A 23630-nucleotide genomic window follows, 5' to 3' on the forward strand; every position below is an offset into this window, starting at 1 on the left:
CACATCGTTTTTGAAAAAGTTTAACTTGTCACTTATTTTGTTCATCAAAGTGATAACAGCAATTCCTTTGTCAAAACTCAGTCCAACGGACAACGATATTGTCGTGAGAGAAAGAGCAGCAAATTTGATGTCTTTCTGAGCAAAAATCTCATGGTGACCTTTTATGTCATAACAATTTGGATGATCCAACTCTTTTTTTGCCACGACAATATTTTGCGATGTCTTTTTTTGCTTGTTTTTTATTGTCTCAACCAAATTTTCCAGCTCTTTGATCCTTTCTACCATGTTTTCCAAATTTTTGGTTCGATCCGACTCTTTGAATTTCTCCAACACTTTGATCCTCTCATCCATGTGTCCCAAATACATTTTCGAGATCTCCAAACTCGAATCCTCTGCCGAGGAGACGTTTTTGAAAAACTTGTGAGGGGCGTGCATTTTTTAATATGAAAAGAAAATGTTTTAACTCATTTTATTTTCATTTTTTCGTGTTTTAACATTTCGCGTTAATGTCTGCTCAGTTTTGCAACAGCAATTCGGCAACTTTAAGATGACCGTTCAGAACGGCCAAGTGAAACGGAGTTTGATCGTCTTTATCTCTCGCGTTGATATTGGCCCCGTTTTGCAACAGAAGTTGGACAATTTCAAGATGACCTGCTTTAGAGGCAAGATGCAACGGCGTTTCGTTTTTGTCTGTTTGTGCGTTAATGTCGGCTCCTTTCTCCAACAGCAGTTTGGCAATTTCAAGATGACTGTTTTGAGGGACATGCATTTTTTTGATATGAAAAGAAAATTTTTTTAACTCATTTTTCTTCGTGTTTTTCACATCTCTTCCCCTGGTTCCATCTCATCGCCTGATTCAATCTCTCCCAAATCCAAATCAGCACCCATGATGCTTTGGAATAAAGTCTCATTTTTTGCAATGACCACTTCCGGAATCCTAACCTGAATGGACTCGATCTGAGAACTAATGAAAACACCTTCAATTCTCAAAGACGCAACAGCAGAACACCTTTGACGAACATATGCCAATGGATCTGTTTTCACCAACTTCTTGTTCTCCTTTTTGAAAAACAAAGAAGAAACCTCAATGTTTTTTTCACTTTTCTTTGTGAACAATTTTCCGAAAAAAATGGGCGCTGCATGTGGCATCTCAGATTTGTTTTTAAAAATGGACAGATCCTCCGTCGCTATTTTTTTCGTTCTTCCTCCTTTTTTCAAAGCTGGAATCATTTCCTTGACTTTTTCGTGAAGAAATTTTGATATTTTTTCTGTTGTCTCGATGAACTTTTTCTCGGTTTCACTCATTCCGTTTTTTTCGTTGAAACCGAGAAAGGACATCGAATATCCCTCCAGCTCGTTCGTTCCAAAACTGCAGTTCTCAAACACACCCAGAGAAAACAAAACGGGGGTTCTTAAAACAAAAGGACCTTTTCCAGAGTGGTACTCGTAAAAAAGAGGAATCTTTTGGTACTGAATGGGTTTGGTTGCGGAATAAATCTCTCCAACCGACAATTTGCTCTCATCAAAATTTTCAATCGTCACGAAGTTCATCTTTTTAATATGAAAAGAAAATTTTTTAACTCATTTTTTCAAACGGATCAATTCTTTGTTGTTCACCCATGAGTTGAACGAGTCTGGATATCCCTTCCATTTGACCAATGATCTGCTCTTGGTTTTGCGAACAATTTTTTCAATTCTGAATATTCTCTGATCCGTCTTTTGCATCTCTTGCTCGTAAAAAGTGCCTTGAATGTCTTCACCGTTGACATCAGTGACTTTGTACGTGGGTGGATCCGTTCGCTGAATTTTTGACACTGTGAAAACCTCCTCGGTCCATCTCGGCGTGTACCCTTTTTCAAAATGGGGCTTCTTTTTTGTGATCCTCACTTTGTTTCCCATTAAAAACTTCGGTTCCGGCCTTTCTTTTGGCATCTTTCCATTCAGATTCATCCAGACATCATTTTTGTTTTTTTCATCGCTGGCTTCAACTGGAGTCATTTTGATGGACGAGTGCTTTGTGCTGTTGTATTTTTTCACCATCTCATCCAAGACGTCAATGTATTTATTGGTGCTGTTGGCTGAAAAATATTTAAACATTTTTTCTTTCATCCTTCTGTTCCATCGCTCAACGACACAGCTTTTTTCCTCGTTTTCAGTGGAATACAATTGAACACCCAGCGCTCTCACGTGCTTGTTGTAAAACTCTTTTCCTTTGTCCACCCACATTTTGACACACTTTATTTCACCAAAAATCTTTTTCAACGCTTCAGCCACTTCAAGACCCGTTTTGCTTTTCAACGGAACGATCCACCCATACTTTGAAAACACATCGATCATCATGAGCAAATATTTTACTCCCTTGTTGAATTTTGAAAACGATTGCATGTCAACCAAATCGACAGCCCATATTTCATCGATGTCGTTCACAAACACTTTTCTTTTTTTAAAATGACGAATGACCGGTTTGTGAAGCTCCTCTGCAAGCTGATCCGTCCATTTTTAACTTGAAAAATTTTTTTTTTTTTCGCAGAGACACCCAGTCCAAATTTGGCTTTGGCTTTGATGATGGGAGCGATAAGTTTTCTTTCGTTCATTTCTTTTTGAGTGGGGTTTGGAATGGAGTTCATTTCTTCAAGCATCATTTGATCAGCCAAATTTCTGCTTTGAACATCGTTTAAATATTTATATGCCAAATCGTGGTGGTAAGCTGCATTGTCCACTCGGTCCACCGGTTTGCTCCACTCCTGATACATGTCGGTGGACGTCAGCCTTTTGTCCAGGTTTGTGCCAGGCCCTGCAAAATTCATTCCTGGAATGTGTATTTCTCCTGGAAATTTTGCCCACGGAAGCTTTATTTTTTTTGAAAAATTGTTGATCAATTCGACCAAGTCTGCTCCTTTTGCCTCCGAAGAAACAAACTTGCATTTGGTCGTTCCGCAAGAGTCGCAAGTCCCTTTGAGCATTTTTCTGTTGTTTTTTGACACATCGTTTCTCAAATGAATGGTTTCGGTTTCTCTTCTGCATTTGACACAGTACATTTTTATTTCAAAAAAAATTTTTTTTGTTGAAAAAAATGGAAGTGACCGATTTGTCATGGAACATTGGAAAAAACAAAAGGAATAACAACGAGCTTTTACCTAGAAGCATTCGAGGAATCATCGTTGGAAAGTCCGGTTGCGGAAAAACAACGTTGCTGCTCAATTTGCTGCTCAGACCTGGATGGTTAGATTACAATCATTTGCAAGTCTTTGGAAAATCCCTTTTCCAACCTGAGTACAAAATACTGAAAAGTTCGTTCGAAAAAAAGTTGCCAAAAAACGTCATCCTCGATTTGTTCAAGGTACAAAACGAAATGGAAAAATTGAATTTAAACCCTGAATGCGTCATCAATGACCTTTCAAAAAATTTTCAAGAAACCGATGACATGGAGTGTCAATTTTTTGAAACGGCTGACGATGTGCCTGAACCTGAAGATCTCGATTCGTCCAAAAACAATTTAATGGTCTTTGACGACTTGCAATTGACCAAGCAAAACAAGTGCGAAAAATATTACATCCGAGGAAGACACTCCAACGTCGACTGCTTTTACCTCGCCCAAAATTATTTCATGCTCCCAAGGCAAACGATCAGAGAAAGCACCAACTTTATTTGCCTCTTTCCTCAAGACTCAAAAAACGTTGACCACATTTATCGAGACCACGTTTCGAGCGACATGAAAAAAGAAGAGTTTAAAAAGTTTTGCAGACATTGTTGGTCTGAACCTCACGGATTTGCAGTGATTGATTTGTCGTCGAAAAAGTACGATGGAAAATATCGAAGCGGATTTGACAATTTTTATTTTCCAAAGGAGGCCATTTAAAAAAAAAAAATGACGCCCAATAAAAATGTCAGGCATCATCATCGATGTGGATGGAACATCCAACGTAATAATCACAGATTTTTTGGACAAAATTGTTTTTGAAAAAGACAAAAAATATGAGATGGCTTTTCTCGGTCTTGAGACATACAACAGCTTTCCAAACATCACCAGCAAAAACAATTCTTTCCGGTTCAGCATGACCAACGGTGCCAGTTGGGAAAACGTCACCATTCCAGAAGGAAGCTACGACATCATCGACATCAACAATTATTTGCAAAAAACCGTCTCAAACACGATCAAAAATTACGCGTCTCAAAGCGCAAGTTACGTCACCACAAATAAAATCAGTTACTCTCCCGAAAACATCAAAAATGGATCCAATTCAAACACTTTAAAATCAAACATCAAACTTGGATTGAACTATATGATGGACCTGAACGTCGAAAACAGCATCGCATCCCTTTTGGGTTTCACAAAAAGACAATTAGACTCCAATTCCGAATACGAGTCCGACGACATTGTCAGAATCACGAACGTCAACACGATCAGAATCGTCAACAACGTCATCGGGTCAGCATACATCAACGGCTCACAATTAAACTGCATTTACTCCTTTTACCCCTCTGTGGGTCCTGGCTTTAAAATCATCGAAAGACCCACCCATTTGGTTTACCTCCCTGTCAAAGTCCCCGAGATCTCAACGATGATTACACGCGTTGTCGATCAAAACGGGAATCTGATCGATTTTCGCGGCGAGGACATCACCATCCGTTATCACATTCGAGAAATCAAATAAATATTTTTTTCCGACATTTAAAAAAATGAACAAATATATCACTGTCAAATTAAACGTGTCTCAGGGCCAGATCGAAAAAATAAAAAAAATCAATGATGGAAGGAAAACCCGTCAGCATCCGGATTTCGAGAGAAGATTTCCACGGAAACGACGTGTTGCTTGTGACACAAACACAACACCAAAAAATTTTGAACGCTCTCCATCGAGGAGTTGGAGTCACCATTAAAATGAGCAAGACTCAAGTGGAACACAACGCAAATGTGAAAGGAGGATTTATCGGAGCTCTTTTACCTTTATTGCGAATGCTTGCTGCTCGAGCCGCTCCCGTTGTTGCCACTGGTTTATTAGGCGGAGCTGCCTCTTTGCTTGGGTCCACTGTGATCGATAAAATTTCAGGAAGGGGTATTGTTTACGTCAAAAAAAATGGATACGGAATGAAAATGGGCACCCACAGAGGAAACGGATTATTTTTAACACCCTGGATCAAAGGAAGCTCAGTCAGAGACGGTATTTACATCAAAAGCGGAAGAAGATACGAATCCATCGGAGCCGGATTGCTTCTCGGACCAAACTCCCCATTCTCAAGCATCCCTTTTTTAAATTTAATTCTGTGAAAAAATTTTTTTTCTTGGCCAAATAAAAATGAGAAGCATTGAATATTTAAGGAACAAAGGATTAGGTCAGCGCGAAATTGAAATATACAAATCCATTCTCGAAGAAAAACACGAACAACAACAAAGACAAAAAGAAAAATTTCTTTTTCGCGAACGATTTCAACACCTTTACAACCAATAAACTTTTCATGACGCGTTTTCACGTCATCAAAAGAACGGGCATCAAAAAATTTTCATCAACCTTCAATCATCAAAAAAATTTTCATGCCCTCAATCATCAAAAAAAACACAACGGAGAGAGAAAAGCAAAATGAGCCAGAACTCCCCTTTTATAGTAGTACTTGATAACTTTTTAATGGCTGGAATAAAAAAAAAAATGAACAAACTAAAGCAATTAACAGTGTAAATAAAATGCATTAAAACATTTTTTGATTCAAAACTTTCCACATTTACGTATTTATAATTTGACTTATATGAGGATTTACTGTCTGTAACATAAAATTGTTATTTCTTTTTATAATGATAAAAAAAATTGTACGAAACCAAACAAAGAATATCAGATACATTTTATTTAAAAATAGGGAAAAAAAATCTCATAAAAGCAACAGAGCTAAATGAAATTTGTATAAACTGTAATACTTTTGCAAACAGATTTCTAAGAGGTTTTTAATACTCAAAATGCAGTTTCTTTGCCAGATTTTAGAATGACAGTGGTTCATAAATTTTTTTAAAAAATGTTGCTCAGTATTATACAATTATATTCTTCCGTATCGAATAAATATTAATTTGATATAGTCATAAAAATATTATTTATAAAAAATTTTTAGGTCTATGTTTTTATATAGTTATTCAAGTGTATATAGAAGCATAGACCTAAAAATTAACGGAAAGTGCTTTAATTCAAAGTCATAGTTTTAAAAACTCCCACTAAAAACCATAGGCGCTGGAAGTGTTTAAAGACTGGGGGGGGGGGCAGAAATGGGTGGGGCTTGGGGAGTGGTACCCCTCCCTAAATGGGGTGTTTTGGGGGCGTTATCCCACTGAAATTTTTTTAGCCATAATTAACCCTGCTAAATGCAGATTTGCAATACTTTTTAAATCATTATATTTAAATATTTGGTACAAAACAAAATCTACCAAAAACAATTACAGTTACTGTAAAAAATGCCGAAATACGGATGAACGTTCATGGGTTTTAGCCACTAACTCCTCCATGAGTGCTGTAATGTCAACCTTGTCTAGGTAATCTTTGTTAATGTGCATTAAAGCGAGGTGAGTGAGACGACTGTGTGACATTATTGACCGCAGCCAAGTATTAAGCCGTCTCAATGCACTTAAGGACCTTGCAGAACCAGCTACGGATATTGGAACAGATAAACACAACTACCAGTTCCAAAAGCGGTTTCACAAGCACAATCACCAGTTTCAATTTGGCCCGTGTCTGAACTAATGGATTTGGATATGGATATTACATACATTTCACCTCTTAGTATTTGTTAAAAAAAAATATTTTCAGTAGTCTTGCGATTATGGAATGCTGCCGTTAAAATGATCACACTGCGTATGCTAGCTAACCTAGGCAGCTATTTAGTACATTCGTCTGTTCCATGATTTAAATTTAACATATTAAATGCTTACTAACCTCGCTCTTGAAAAGAAGACGTCTATAGTTTTTAAACGGGGTTTCTTTGCTTCTGACATTTCATTGATTTGTTAAAGAATTGTGCGATTAAACATTAAAACAAATTTTGCTTTTTTAAATTTTATCTCATTTTCATGCAGTCTGTACTCTATACTCTGTACAATGAAATTTTTTTACTAATCGAATTCTATTGAAAAATTCTTAATTTAGTTCTCTTTTTTGTCATGGAATTTGAAACAATAAATTTTCAAAAGTTGCGTTTTGACATTTTCAAAACTGAAAATATTTTTTTTGCGACTAATTTATATGAGGGCGATATTTTCTTTTATAACAGAAAAGTATTTGACTCTACATATTTTGGTATTAAAACTTTTTAAAGCTGAACTCCAAACTAACATAGGAAAGTTCACGGTAATACACATCAACATCAGGAACTTAAATACAAATATCGATATGCTAAAATACTTTCTTATCGAATACAAAAGTTCTTTCAAAAAAAAAGAACTTTTGCATTCTTTTGAATGCAAAAGTTTTTTTTTTTCAGAGTGCATAAACTTATCGCTGTTTGAACGCGGGTAGTGACATTTTGGAAGGGGGGGGGTAGAAAATATCCTCTGCCCCCGGTGCAGAAATGTTGGGTGGGCAGTTGCCCATCCTGCACCCTATGTTCCAGCGCCTATGCTAAAATCCCTAATATTCGCCATTTTGAGAATAATAAATTCTTCACGTTTAAGAAAAAAGCTACACACAAACAGCATGGTTTTTACATTCAAAAGTATGTTTATCTTGCGCAATTCGCCTAAGTTCAATAAAGTTTATCTGGCGCAAAGGAAAAAATTCTTTCGTCCTAAAATACTACGTTGCAAAATCGGAATTATGAAACGAACTATAGCAAACCGTTTATAATAATTTATGAGATATATAGTACATATAAACAACAATTCGTTTGTAGGCTAAATACTTATCTTAAAAAATTTTACTTTTTTTTAATTAACTTAAAAATAGTCAGTATGTCTATATTTTAATATTTTTTTTAATTATCATAAAAAATTCTATCATAATCAATCATAAAAAAACAAACAAAAAAATAGGGGGGGAGGGGAGAGGAGAAGCAATAGCGCTGCATTTTTTGGTAGACGTTTTCCTCCACGCACTGAAAGGGTTTAAAAATTTGTAGGCCAGTATAACAGTATTATTGGTAATAACCACATTGGAGTTAGGAAAACTTTTATCCATTTTTATCGCTTAGAATCATCACTTGAAAATTGATACTAATACTTTACAAGCTTTATCGATGTATCTATTTTTTTTCACTTAGATAATTCGTCTGACAAGCATACACACAACAATTTTTTGCCATGATATATAAATTTAATCTGAAATTTAAAAATATAAATTATTTCCTTTAAATTAACTCTGAGACTCCACGTTTAAATTATATAAATTTATTTAGATTATATTATGTAATAACAATTTACAATATATCATATTCGACGTTACAGTTTCTCTTTTAAAAACTGAACGTGGAGAAATAATTCTGTGCAACCGAAAAACAATTGGCCTTTACAAAAAAAATTCGGTTGCACAATGAATAGGCCAGTAGTAGAGAACGCAATGCATTAAATAAATTAAGACATATTTCTTACACAAACAAAACTTGAGCTTTTCCAGCTGATAAGATTTTATTATTCTGAGAAATATGATTCTGCGAATAAAAGTTTAATCACGCGCTTGTTATTCTTGCTTATCTAAAAGGTTTTCGAGGTGTAAACATTGAATCAAGCGCAGTTATTTGAGTGAAAAAGAATTCAAGTTTAACCAAAACCAAAACTTTACAAAAGAAAGTTATGAGTGTCGATATTTCTTCGGTGCAATACGACGACGAAAAATCAGGAGAATCGGTCTTAAAGAACCATTACGGTATTCTTCAAAAGCTTGTTTTGGCTTTCACCCAGTTTGGACAAAACAAAATCAACGTTGATGCTGCCGTCGCTGTGAACAAGCGCATTGAGTTTCTTGTTTGCGGTCCTACTAGAGTTGGAAAATCAAGCCTTATAAAAGCATTGACTGGTTGCAACGTCCCTACGTCAGCCAGTCTAAATCCGAACACAAAGTTTGCAAAGGCATACAGTTTTCAAAATGAAGAAGTTACTTTTTGGGATACCAAAGGGTTTGAAACTTGGGACAAGAGTGCATTAGATGACTTCTGGCGAGAACACTTTACCGTTAAACGCATTTTACCTTCGTTTTGTCTTTTCTGTGTTGGGACAGGTGCGCATGCAGATTTGAAATTGATACGTTACATGTTTCAGAGTTACTTGTTCCGCTATGAAATACCAATATGTTGGGTAATTACAAAGGCTGGAGTGACAGACATAGACCAAACAAATACGTATATTGAAGAAGGGATTGCGTTGCTCGGTAAGGTTACTGCAATAATTCGACAAACAATTGCTTGGAAGACAGAAAGAGGTTTCATAGTTCGCGTCAACTCAGTTACCACAAAAATAGCTATTCCCATGCATCCACCGGTAACCATAAAAAAGTTTGGAGTCAATACCCTTGTGTACGTACTAGCCACGAACATATCTGCTTCATCGCAGCAACATCTAATGAAGTTATATAAAGAGAATGAAGGTTACTTGTCATACTTTGCAGCTGGTTTATTTGAAACTGCATACAAAATCGGAATTCCAGTTTTAAATTTTTTGGACGATGATAAAAAAGAATTATTTGAAAAGGCGTCAGGAAAACCAATTCCTGTTGAAATCAGTAATTATATTGCAGAAGTATTAGTTGAAAATGGCTATGAGATAATATCGCTGATCAAGAACGATCGAGAACTATGAGATATTATTGCTGATCGAGAACGACACGCACTGAAAACATTTTTATTGATCATTTTCTAGTGAAATGGGTTTGACAATTTATTTCAGAAAACTTATCTAAAATCCTGAATCAATATAATTCTCTTGAACTTGTAACTAAATTTTAAAAAAATATACTATCCATTTGATTTTAAATGTAAAATTACATCATTTAGTTGGACAAAACTTAAGAATTATGACAAATAAATACTGTTGGCTCTCGACATCTCGAATATTTGACATCGAACTTTTTCCTAACCTATCGGCAATTACGTACTTGTTGATTGCTTTATTTTCAAAAAATTGCAGGAAACCTTCCGCAAGTACTACCATGAGTGAAAATCCTTTTAGACCTGAATCTACAAGTTCGTGAATTTCTTCATTCCATAAAAAATAACATTTATATAAACACAGTTCTATTAATAATTTTATTTCTGAAACGCTTAGTTTTGTTTAGTCTAATAGCTTAGCCTAATTTAGGAAAGCAGGTTACAGGGCAGTCTTTAAATCCAGTGCAAATCTTAAATCTTTGCTAACTTCACGCAAAAAAACAAAACTACTATTAAATAGCCATCCCGGAGTATACCTAATAGAATGCGAGTGTAAACAAAAATACATCGGCGAAACAAAAATGAAAATAGCAACAAGAACAAAACAACACCAAAAGAATGTTTTTGAAGAATCATTAGAACAATCTGCAATTAGGCATCATAAAATTAAATGTTCATGCAATATAAAATGGGATCAAGTAAAGACGTTAGAAGTAGAACCCAAAAAATTTGAAAGTAAAGTTCGAGAGGCAATCGAAATTCAGTTCAACAAATGCGGACCTAAAAATGGAGGTATGAATTTAGATCACGGTCAATATGTAAAAACGCAATTCTGGACGCTATATTTTTTATACCTGCGTAATATTAAAGAAGCCCAATTAAAGCGAACTTTAAAGAAGCCATTAAAAAGTGACGTTACCGTTAAAGTTTGTTTGTAATTTAATTTAATAATTTGTAATTAAAGCTGAAGATGCCAGTATCAATAATCTAGCGAAAATTTCTTAGATAAAATAAAAAATTAGTATTAAGAGAATTCGTATTTATTGATGTTCATATGTAAAAAAAAAAGTTTTCTAGGATGTTTCTAAGTACTACCGCATTTTATTTAAAAAATCGTGTTTTTACGCAAAAATATCACTACAAAAAATTAGGTGATGTGGGATTGGGAAACATTTAGCATCTATTCCAAATGTTTAAAATGCTTTAATAATCACACAAATTATATTTTAACATTAAAAAACTAATCATTTATTCTATATAACCAAGGTGCTATCTGGTGCAGTGATGCATGGTATAACGGAAATTGTTATTTGAATTGAACTAAGTCAGAGAATAACTCTTTCTTATTGAAATAACCAACAAGTTTTCTATGATTTTCAACGACTTCTATTATTTCGTTTCGTACTTCCTCATCCTAAAATTAGCCAAACATTCTGTATAAAACATCTGAATAAAATTTTAAATACTTTTTTAAAATACCTTTGTCTCACCTTTGTGAGTATCTGAAGATAATCCGAACATAACTTGATTGCTCGCTCTGCAACATCGTTTGTAACCTTGACTGTTTTAATAAAATGTTTCGTCTTTAAGAAGTTTCCATCTTCCTCCCATTCTAAAGGAGGAAGTTTGAGCCATTTACCGTTATCGCTTAAGTTATAAAAGAGCAACCAAGATCTTTTCTCAATATATGACAATATCTCTGAGTTCTTGTGAATAGATGGAAGATTAGGTCTTCCAGAGTTGATAGCAAGTGGCTTTCCCGCATTTATCATTTTTAACGCAATATTAGCCTTTTCTTTAGCAGAAACCTTATTAGAAAAGAGACTGAAGACCGACACCTCCTCAGTTAGATACCATGAGTGCCTGTTAAGAACTTTTTGAGCTTTCTGAGCTGCATTAGAGAAGCCTGAGATCTGCCCCAGAGCGCCTAGATCATTTCATAAATGAATATTGTTAATTGGTGCATCAGAGCCTTTTGTTGTTTCTAACCAAGCTTTAACATATAAAACTGAGCTGAAAGTCAAAAATATTTTTAACTTTGCTACATCAGAATCGAGTAAATCTTCTTTAAAGATGAACATCTTTGGTGCATATAACAAGTGTGACATCCATGTGGCATGATGATTTGCTCTACAGGTTTTCCAGATTTTAGGTTCTGGTCTGCCTAAAAGATAAAGTGCTAACTCTGCAGCTTCCTTATAATCACCTCGGCGATGCTTACATTTTACTTGTTTCTCTAAGAACACACGAGTTTTGTCTGCTTTTGTTTTAAGGAAAGAATTTTCAAGATCTAGAAACCTGTTTAGTTTTTTTAGTGGAGCCTTCTCTGTGCATATCCATTCTTGTTGAAAATCTTTGAAACCTATATTATAATTAGCTTTTTTTCTTTTTTAAATAAGGAGTTCCAAAATGCTCCCAAGATCAATTCTAAAATGTGATGGCGACAAGCCAGCCAAAGAAGAATTTTCATTGATTTACAATCCTCTAAAAGAGTTGCAGCTCCATTTTTAACTTCTGTATTACATGCAGTCATACCAAAAACCTGGGCAACAATGTTGGTTTTCTCTAAGTCTTCCAAGATTCCTTTGCAAATAGAAAGTCCTGTACCAGACTGTATAGGTTTTATTGATAATATTTTTCCTTCAACGCAATTAGGAAAACCACTGACCAAAACAGGTAAATACTCAAACCTTTGCCCTGAGATTTGTTTTAAAAGTTTTCCATCCCAATGAAGTGTCAAATAATCTGATTTAATCTTATTTTGAAATTCTGTTGTTATTTTCCTTGCCATTACTTGCCTATTTAGCTTTCTTGATCTTCTTATAGTATTTATTGAAAGGCTAACATCATCAGGTTTAACACCACCTGTATAAAATTAAAAAATATATATTTCTTTTTAAATTTGTATACAATAATCTTGTTTATTTATTAATAAAAAACGAGCCTAAAACTAGAATTGCAGAAGTATTCATCATCAGCTGAGGATTTGATAACTTAGTTCTATCTGCTATCATTGGGTGAGAAATGAAGTTTTTTGGCAAAACCAGTGTGATATTATCTGATCCGGTATCTTTTTTTTCTCCTTGCTGCTTTTTAGAAATATTAAACTCAGGATCATTTTTAGGAGAGTTTGGAGATGCAGAACTCATAGAATGGCTAGATTTAGTGACATGAGAATATTCATCTGAGTCACTATTATAACCAACCAACTTAACAGTTTCTTCATCATCTATTTTTCTTCTTTTTTCTTTTTCAGTTGCCACCTGTTTCTTTTCGACACTTTCTTTTTTTCTCCTAACATTAGAATGTAACAAATTATCTTTTACATCAATTCCTCCAGTTTTTATTCCATTTTTAAGAGCTGTAAACCAGGCAATATCTTCATCTGCACCCTTAGCTGATCTGGTTTTTCTAATGTCATCTTTCCAACTAGGAGAACTAATATCAAAAATGCCATCTAATGATTAAATAAAGTTTTTTTCAAGTAAACTCTTCTTATTAGTAATCCTATTTTTAGATTTTGCAAGCAACCTCCATTTGTCATGTAGCCTAAAAATATTGTCAATACTGTACTTGTCTTGTTTATAAGGAATGCCAGCCTTATCCCAAAAGAGCTTGACTGATTTAAAAGTAAGCAATGCAGCTAACTTAGATTTCCAAATGTTTCTTTGAGTGTGCAATGCCTCCCTAACTTTAGTAAACACTTCATAAGAGCTATCGATAACTTGCAAGTGATACCTTGAAATGGATGATGCAAATAATTTAAAACTTTAAATAAACTTTCAAAAACATAAAGTTATAACTTCAGTCTTAATACAGTATTAAGCCTAACCTGAAAAATTTATAAACATTTCTGGTAGTGGGCAAAGAGCTTGTTTTTAAATCTTCTAACGGATATCCAACCAACCATATTTTATTATTTCTTTTTTAACGACTTTTTTTAATTTGGTTGGTTCAATGTCATTTTTCTTTGGTTTAATTAGTGACATTTTCTTTATCAAATATTTACTTTGAATTACATAAACTGGAATTATTGAAAACAAGATAACCGGGGACCCGGCAAATCGGCTGTTTTACCGGGTACCCGGTATCGGCCATTTGTTGCAGTACCCGGCACCGGGTATCTTCTTTTTTATCTTAAAATGATTTTTCTTTTAGTTTCTACCAATAAACTTCTTGATATAATTCTAAGAGCGTTATGTAGTTGTTAACCACAAAGTTCTATTAACTTAAAACAATCTCACTTAAAATATTTCTTAATATATTTTTGCAAAAAAATTTATACGAATACAAAAACTGTAACGCTAAATAAAATAATTTGAGAATACGAATAAAATGAATGGGAGTAAAAAATATTTAATGGCTTCTTTTTATTCTGTTAGAACACAAGATAATTTTTCTTCTTTCGAATGCTGATAGGGCTTTTTATTTGTAGCGCATTTCGAGCGTATTGTTAAAAAAATTATCGTTTTATTTAAAATAATCGAAAACGTACGATATCAAACGTACTTTCATTATCTTTATAGAAATTTTATTTGAAAGAAAAATTATGAATAGCATGGAAGTTTTTTGATATAAGCACGACTCCTCATATGAGCAAGTGCAAACTATGTGATAGCTTAGTTACGAGAGGAGGAAAATCTTTAAAGTTTTATGGAGCTACAGCAATGGTAAAACATTTGCGTTTAAAGCACCCCAAAGAGTTTGAACTTGCGGGAAAAAAAAAGGTTCAATCATTTCCGTCTATTTCTGAAACCTCAGTTGTTTCTACCACCAATACAGTACAAAGTAACATTATTCATGATTTAAACAAAAAAAAATTATAGAATATTGATGACCACAGATCTATACGAATCCATAAAATAATAAGCAAACTTATCACATTGGATATTCAGCCATTTTCTATTGTTGAAGATACGGGATTTAATGAACTGATTAAAGATGCTTACCCCAATTACAACTTACCATGTAGAACATATTTCAGCCAAAACGTAATCCCTAGCATGTATGATGAACTGTTTGAAGATATAAAAATAAAAATCTCCGCGGCAAACTATTTGTCTCTGACGACAGATATTTGGACAGAGGATACTGCAAAAATCGCATTCTTAAGCATTACTGGACATTGGATAGATCCAACTAAATTTTCCTAAGAAACTGCTGTTCTTCGAGTAATTCATTTTCCAGAAAATTACACAGGTGTTCATATAAAAGAGTATTTACAAAAAGGTTTAAAATCTTTTAAAATCCCGTTAAGCAAATTCATCTTATTGTTACCGATAATGCAAGCAATATGAAGGCTACAGTAAAAAACATTGGAATGACATCAATTCCATGCTTTATCCATACTTTGCAGCTATGTATTCATGACTCTATATTTCGCCAAAAAACCATCAAGGAAATTTTAACTTTATGCAGAGGAATAACGATCCATTTTAATCATTCACCAATAGCATGTGCAAAATTAAAATCAATTCAGCAGCAATTAAGTACTGAACCTCACAAAATGAAACAAGATGTTCCAACCCGCTGGAACAGTTAATTTGAAATGCTACAAAGAACGTTTGAACAAAAAGTTCCTTTGGCCACTTATGCAGCTGAGTTTGATGAAATTAAACATCCTACTAATTATCAATGGGGAATAGTCGAAAAACTTGTTTACATTCTTGCTCCATTTGAAAACTTAACAAAAAATGTGGTAGGAGGGACGAAACTTGCGCAATAATTATACCATCTGTTCTTGCATTAAAAGTTTTATTACAAAAAGCCTCATCAAGTGATAAATACGCTGGGATTATGACGATGATTGATGAACTAATAGAATCTGTTACCAAAAGACTTGATAAATTTTTGCTTAATAAAATGTTATGTGTATCAACATTTTTGGATCCACGAAATAAATTACTTTATCAGCATGCAGATAAAAATGTTATTATAGAGTGGGTTGAAGAAGCATTGATGATTGTTTTAAAGATGTAGCTTTTATGAGAACTGGAAGAAAGCAGAGTGAAAAACGTTCCGAGGCAGAAAGAGAACTAATAGATATTGAAGTTGCTGACATAATTAAGAAGCAAACAATATTAAGGTCTGCAATTACTCAAGAAATAGACAACCATTTATCTCTGCCTCTTTTAGAAAATACAGGTTGTCCGTTTTTGTGGTGGAGTAAATGTGGAATGCAATTTGAAAAACTAAAAAAGATGGCATTAAAATATCTTACAGCACCTCCGTCATCAATAGAAAGTGAAAGGTTATTAGTGCTGGTGGGGACATATACGAAGCAACAAGGAGCAGACTAAAAGCAGATAACGGAGAATACCTAATGTTTGTTCATTACAATCTAAAGTTAATAAAACAATTAAAATAAGATACAGCAAGTAAGTGTTGTTTAAGTTCTTTTTATTTGCTTAAATTTGTTTTATTTTAATCACACTACAGGTGAGAAAATCTACCCTTTTTTTTCAATTCTTTGTCTCTCTTAATCTTTTACTTTCCCTAATAAAACTTTCAGTGGCAGAACTTCAAATTTTGCCCCCTTCCACACAAAATATTATTTAGGCCCGAACCACCAGGAGAGAAAAATAATTTTAAACTAAGTATAGTTATTAAAAAACTGTTACACAACTTTTAAAAAAATTTAGACCCCTACAACTCAGGCCCCTTACCCTGCATTGCGGAGTTTTGCTAAATGGAAGTTCCGCCACATAACTTTTGGTTAGTTAGCGTAAAAAGCGTATTTTGTGTGAATAGTTCAACCCTAGAGATTTCACAGGTTTGTATTCCAACTTTTAAAAAAAAATGGATTCGGTGCCGGGTACCCGGAATCGGACCCGGTTTTCAGCCGGGTAACCGGTGTCACGTTAAACAAGTAGCCCGTTAAAAAATAGACAAAATGTTGTATCTGCGCATGCGTTAATTTACGGATACTTATTTTACGCCTATAGGCGTTAAATAGTATCCCGTTAAAAAAGTAGACAAAACGTTATATCTGCGCATGCGTTAGTTTACGGATACTCATTTAACGCCATTATAAGCGTTAAATAAGTATCCCGTTAAAAAAGTAGACAAAATGAGCAATCTAGACAATATTTTTAACACCAAACGTAATTTTAGTTAAGTTAATATTGAGTTAAAGTTTTATAAAATCCTTATTGAAATATATATGACTTTAAAAATAATCTTATAAGAACTTAATATTTGCAAACATATTTAACGTAACAATACGATATATGAAAATTCCTAAATTAGGAGCGCCGCACTTCCCTTGATTAACGATCTTGTATTGCATTGTGTCTTATGTTTATAGATTGTGATATAAATGTTACAATAAGTTTGTATTTTGTTATCTGGCGCGCACACCACACGGTGCCTCCTGGATAAGTAATGTTATCTGTTAATGTAATAGTATTTCTAAGAGTTATTTTAATTAAAAAAATTTTTTAAAAAGCAGCTTAATCTATAAATTTTCTGCTGATGAAAATTTTCGTATAAGTGTGAAAAGTTTAAAGTCTATTAATAAACACTGAATAAACCTAGGAAGCTATTTCTGATCTGAAAAACGAGTTAAGGGTTTGAAATTTAACGAGTTCTAGGTTTTGATCTAAATATGATCTCAAACCTTCCATAACGTTACAATTAAAAACCAGCATTATCCAAATTAAACTGTCCAAACACACTTACATGGGATAATGTGTAAGCGATTAAAACATGTAGAAGATTACAATTACGAGGAAACAAAATGAGAAATGTAAAAAAAAAGACATGATAACATTAAATTGTTAAAAATTTATTTTCCAAAATAAATTTACATTCAACTTTGTATTGTTATTAAACTTGTGTCCATTTAAATATACCTCTCCTTGATTGTCGGTTGTTTGCCTTCTCAAATAAACAACAGGGATTGAGGTTTACCTATCAAATATACTTGGAATCTTTTTCTTTAATTACTCCTAGCCATAAGAGCTTAAGTTGTCATACCTAAAACTCAATAAAAAAAAAAAAAAAAAAAAGAAGAAGAAAGTTTTCATTATAATTATAATCAGAGTTATTTACCAGATAATTATAATAAATTGACAGATGAAACAAACAAAAAAGACAATTATGTTTAAATTTAAAAAAGTACTTGTAACCTGAAATGTAATCAGGCAATCTAAAGTGACAATAAACTCTAATATAAAATTGTGTAAACTCTAGTCTAGTTCCATCTTTACTACTATAACTCTAGTTCTAACTCTAACTTATAACTACTACTTGTAACTCTACTTGTTGTATTTCTACTAATAACTCTAATCTAAAACCGAATCAATCAAAGACACTTAAAATTAGTTTTTGTTTAAAATAAGTTTTTGTTAAGAAATTATTTTTATGTATTTAACAAAAAGATTTCAAGTCATTATGCTCACAAAACAAAAATTAATAAATCAAATATCTAACTTTTATTAAGGTTTTTAAAAAAATTATTATTGCAGTGACAGAAATTATCACATTGAAATGATAATGAGCATACTTTTTTACTATATGATAAAGAAATGTAAGGAAATATCTCCGTTTTTTTTTCTCTCAATACACTGCAGGAAATGAGAGCTCATACAAATTTTATCCCAGATAATTAAACTTGAATCAAAACCATTGCATAAAGCAGTAGCATTTGCAATAGCATAAAGCCCACAATCATTTCCATTGTCTTGCTTTTGACATCTTATGACCTCCACATTCAAAGAAGAAATACATTCATTTATTAACAACGATCGTGCAACTCTGTGTACCAGTAATGGAGCAGTGCCTTTATTAAATTTAGTAAACAGTGAATCATAATACTGAACAGAATTAGAACCATTTTCAGATGTTAAATTACTTATTAGAACCCAATGCTTATTTCTAACATTAAGTATCTGAACAAACTTTCCAGATTAACTTTGAAGATTTACTTAACGGAACAAGGCTACTTATTTAACGATAGATTTCACCTACCTAATGGAAACTTAACTTCATATCTGCGCATGCTTATCGCATGCGCAGAGCTATCTGTCTACTTTTTTAACGGGCTACTTATTTAACGTGACAACGGGAATTAAATTTTTGGGGCTTTCCAATATGGCGATTTTGGCGTCAAAAAATTAAAAGTTTTGTTCGGAGTTGCGCTATCCAATCATTATAGAGATCAGTGGAAATTAGACGTTAAAAAAGTTGCATTGTTTCATTAGGGTATGTAAAATATTTAAAATTAGCTTATACTTTACATTAAAAATGTTTACTGTCCATGTTTACTCAGTTGATGATATTATTTTATACTTTATATTAAAAATGGCTGTCAATGTTTACTCAGTTACTGAATTCATAAGCTTTACTACTGATATATGGACCAGTAGTTCAAATGAAAGCTTCATGAGCCTGACAGGTCACTGTTTAGACAATACATTTAATCAGAAAACTGTTGTACTTAGAGTAGCTCCATTTCCTAAGAGGCATACAGCAGCAAATATTGCTGAATTGATTGAAGATATTATGGCTGAATTTAAAATATCACCTTCAAAAATTCATTTATTAGCTAGAGATAATGGTACAAATATTGTTAAGGCTATTAAAGATAGCCCATATGATTTTATGGCTTGTTTTTACACACACTGCAACTAGTAATTAATGAGTGTATTTTTGAACAAATAGTTGTCAAGAATGTCATTGCAAACTGCCATTCAATTGTTGGGCATTTCAGCCATCCTCCCCTAGCCTGCCCTAAACTTAAAGCTCTTCAAGAAGCAAACAATGTTCCTAAGCACAAACTTATTCAAAATGTCCCAACAAGGTGGAATAGTACCTGTCATATGTTAGAACGAATTTATGAACAAAGGAAACCTCTAACCGTATATGCACCTGAAAATGGTAAGCTTCCTTTATTAAATGCAAACAAATGGATGATTATTGGACAGTTTTGTGTTTTGCTAAAAGATTTCCACAAAACAAGAGTTCGCTTGAGTGAAAAAAATTCTATTGTATCAAATATTATACCACAGATACAGTTTTTGAAACATTTCATTAATAAAGCTTTAATTGATGAAAACTAATTCAATGGAGAATAGTTTCAAACAATATACTGATAACTATAACATCTTGACAACATTTCTTGATCCCAGATTCAAATTAAAAATGTTCAAAAATGAAAACACCTTTTCAGCTGCCAAAACAAGTATTGAAAACATAACCATTCAACTTATTAAAACCCATGAAAATATAAAAAACATCAAAGTTACTGAAAATGATTGGTCTGCAGCTTGTGACATTGAAAATATTGACTCAGAATATGAAAATAATGGTACAGTACTAAATGAATACAAAGATATAGTAGAAATGGGTTTTGACAATTGCTTTGAAGAACTTGTAGGATTTAATTCTAAATAAATCAGTCAATCACAAACTTTAATTTCAAATGAAACTTTATTAAACAAAATTCAACTCTACTCAAATGAAGACCTTATTGATAAAGAAAGCAATCTTTTGTTGTGGTGGAAATCATGGAAAACCAAAATGCGACTATAAGCAAAGCTTGCTTTAAAGTATTTAAGCTGCCCACCATCTTCTGTGGAGAGTGAAAGACTTTTTAGTATTGGTGGAAATGTATATACTGCAAAGAGAAATAGCTTAACAGGAGCTCATGGTGAAATGTTAATATTTCTGAACTATGATATGAGAAATTTAAAATATTTGATTTTGTATATATTATTGTAATTAGTATAGTATAATTCTTTTAGGAGTATCTATGTTCTATTTTTTCATGAAATATAATTTATTTAGGAGTTTAAAAGCTTTGATACTATGAGGAGGTCAAATGAAAAAAAAAAATGTCATGAAAATTGTATAACTTTTTAGAATTAGAAAATTATGGGGAAAAAAAATTGAAAAAAATAATTGAAACTCTCTTTGAGAGCTTTTGCTCAAAAATAAAAAAAAAAATGCCTCCCAATGTCTTAATCAAAATTTCAAAGCATACTCTGTTGTGGATTTGAGGGTTGCGCAAATAAAGAGTATCGTCAGCCAGGGTAACTTTGGTCAGTTTTGGCAGTTTTTCTTAAACATCTCTGAATCTTATTAATTTTTTACAGTTTTCTCTTGTGGTAATAACATTATAGGTCTTGGCTATAGGCCTCTATATTTAATTTTTTTAATTTTTTTATTACAAATATTTATTTTTAAATGCAGAAAAGTGACCAATGTTACCCCAGGTTTTTATCATGTTTGATCAATAATACCCCTGCTATGGAGTAACATTGGTCACTTTTTGGAGTTTTAAAAAATCATCAGTCCTTAAACACTTAGAGAAACATGAAAGAAACATTTAAATGAACAAAAAATTTTGCAAGCTCCCTGTTAATGTGCAAAAGTCATTAAAAGTCATTTTCTAGTAGGTCATTATTGTCATCTGAGGATGATGACACTTGTTCAACTTTTGCCCTTTTCTTGTTATTCTTGGTGTTACTGTTATTCTTGGTGTTATTGTTATTCTTTGATGTGGTAGGAGTTGTGTTATTCACCAGATCTTGCGGTGTTATCGCTTTGCCAGGTGTGATCTTTTTTCCTCTGGTGCGATTTGTTTTCCCACCCTGTCCACAATGTTTCACTAATAGACCTGCTATATCTTCATTGAATACTTCCTTATCAGTACTACCGGTACCTCCTCCAATATCTTTGTTAACCTGTGGCAAACGCTCTATGACCATTTCTTTATCGACGGGAAGTATTCCACAAGCCTTGAAGTCAGATCTCAAATTATCGCTTTTAAATTGACGTTGTAGTAGAGCAAGAAGACCGAGGAACTGATTTTTTGGTATTGATTCTTTGATGCGCGTTTCTATCTTTAGCGGACGGAAAACAGCAACGTCCAGCGGTTGAAGTAAATGGGAAGCGTATATTCCGAACTGTCGACTAGCCTTTCTCACGCTCATTCTTCCAATTAAACATTCTTGCATAGCATTGGACAACGTTTCTTGACTGTATGAAGTTGCATATGCTCTTGAACCACGCTTTCGCTTATATTTCCTCGGTATTTTCACCAGCTAAGAATTCAAATGGTTCAATAAATGTATCAGAAGTGTCAAAAAATGCAAAAATAAACTCAATGTAGTCTAAGAAGTAACTGTGCTATATGTTTAGATTTCAAATTCACATTAAAAATGAAATGCGGCAGTACTTAGAGATGTGCTACAAGAATATTTTCATAACAAAAAATGTTTTTTAGAGTAAAAGGAACAATATTCGAAGCAGCTAGTAGCAGAATTACCTATTTTGAAAATTTGTTTGATATTGTGGCCAACCCTAATATATATATATATATATATATATATATATATATATATATATATATATATATATATATATATATATATATATATATATATATATATATATATAAATTACCTTTCCGTCTCCTGCCAATACAACATAAATATATATATTTATATTGTGTTAGAAGAAGTGGCGTACCAACATGTTTTGGGGCCTAGGGCGGCACTGGGTAAATGGGGCCTATATATATATATATATATATATATATATATATATATATATATATATATATATATATATATATATATATATAGTTATATATATGTATATAATTATATTAATTATATTTCTTATATTAATTATATTTATTAAAATTATTATGATAATTATATTTATTATATCTATTATATTTATTATATTTATTATATTTACTATAATTATTATATTTGTTTTAATTATTATATTTATTAATGTTCACAAATAAGCTAGATATTATTTGGATTTATGAACCATAAGAATAATATGGGGAATTTAAAAAAAAACGATTTTAATTTTAATGTTTTCGGAATCTGGGGCCCCCAAAATGAATGTTATCATGGTCTCGGGCTTAAATTTGTCCATTCCACCTATGGTAATAGCTCCTTCCATATGGGAAATTCGCTAGGACGAGCAAATAATATCAAAACTAAATGTTTTCGTACTACTGATAAAAATTATTGTTTACCAAAATAGGCTAGGTCTACTCATTTTTAAGGTCAAAATTAGTTATTAAAAACCAAGTAATTAAATTGACAATACGGATAGTGTTTAAGGACAGGCCCCTTATGTGGCTTCAACATAAAACGACGTGTGATATAAAATTATAACCTGATAACTAAAATCTTTTCACGTAGCCTTGTTAGGCCTATATGCAGGAATAAAATGATAACTTACCATGTAACTTGGTGATGACGAGCTGAAGACGTGATTTGCTCTCGAATTATTGAGGTACTGAATGATAGAGTATATTAATCACATTAACGAAACAACATAAACATCTGTCAGTCTGCCTAAACCATCATGAACCATAGACTCGTAGGTAGTGCGGGCGAGTCTATTTATTAGTACTCGCGGGTTTGGGGGAGGAAGCTTCGCGGAGGGCCTCAAAAACAGTCACGGTGGTTGTTATTTGCCAAGATATCATTTCAATTTCTTACATCTCGGTTTGTTTTCTGTGGATGTTTATTTTCTTGGCAAGCAGATACGATCATGTTTCAGGTTCATTTTTGTTGTAAACAATTATGATTACAGAACAAAAATGTTGACTATTACAAAATCCGGCTGAAGTAAAAAAAAAAATAAATTGTATTAACATTTGGGGGCCTAATCCCAGACGGGGCCTGGGGCGGACCGCCCCCCCCGCCCCACCTTCGGTACGCCACTGGTTAGAAAGAGGCTGGAAGGTGGTTATAGAAAATATAAAGGTGTGAATATATAAACTATCCAAATGCAATAACTGAAAAAAGAGACACGATTTACTAAAGAAA

At 33.0% G+C, this 23630-nt stretch overlaps 3 protein-coding genes across 5 annotated transcripts; 2 read left to right on the forward strand and 1 right to left on the reverse strand.

Moving 5' to 3' along the window:
• The first annotated feature begins 8639 nt into the window (after positions 1 to 8639).
• On the forward strand, positions 8640 to 10410 carry LOC149885636 (uncharacterized). The gene has a single exon (XM_090094027.1). The coding sequence runs from the start codon at positions 8759 to 8761 to the stop codon at positions 9758 to 9760; it is 1002 nt and encodes a 333-aa protein (XP_089950153.1). The 5' UTR covers positions 8640 to 8758; the 3' UTR covers positions 9761 to 10410.
• Positions 10411 to 11000: 590 nt separating this feature from the next.
• Positions 11001 to 13878, reverse strand: LOC149885637 (uncharacterized). 3 transcript variants are annotated; one of them, XM_090094196.1, is made up of 3 exons: positions 13661 to 13878; positions 11319 to 13566; positions 11001 to 11242 (listed from the first exon to the last, which is right to left on the reverse strand). In XM_090094196.1, the coding sequence occupies exons 2-3, from the start codon at positions 11598 to 11600 to the stop codon at positions 11135 to 11137; spliced, it is 390 nt and encodes a 129-aa protein (XP_089950322.1). In that variant the 5' UTR covers positions 11601 to 13566; positions 13661 to 13878; the 3' UTR covers positions 11001 to 11134. The 3 variants fall into 3 exon arrangements, with proteins under 3 accessions (XP_089950322.1, XP_089950321.1, XP_089950323.1); XM_090094195.1 differs by having other exon boundaries at positions 11048 to 13566; XM_090094197.1 differs by lacking the exons at positions 11001 to 11242; positions 13661 to 13878 and having other exon boundaries at positions 11325 to 12693; positions 12773 to 13566.
• A 5253-nt stretch (positions 13879 to 19131) lies between these two features.
• LOC149885638 (zinc finger BED domain-containing protein 4-like) lies at positions 19132 to 19889 on the forward strand. The gene is made up of 2 exons (XM_090094230.1): positions 19132 to 19438; positions 19492 to 19889. The coding sequence occupies exons 1-2, from the start codon at positions 19132 to 19134 to the stop codon at positions 19887 to 19889; spliced, it is 705 nt and encodes a 234-aa protein (XP_089950356.1).
• The last annotated feature ends 3741 nt before the right edge of the window (positions 19890 to 23630 follow it).

Source organism: Hydra viridissima, unplaced genomic scaffold (assembly GCF_058129835.1).
Source record: "Hydra viridissima isolate aposymbiotic clone 2 unplaced genomic scaffold, HvirCarnegie_v1 scaffold_7, whole genome shotgun sequence".
Taxonomy (NCBI): domain Eukaryota; kingdom Metazoa; phylum Cnidaria; class Hydrozoa; order Anthoathecata; family Hydridae; genus Hydra; species Hydra viridissima.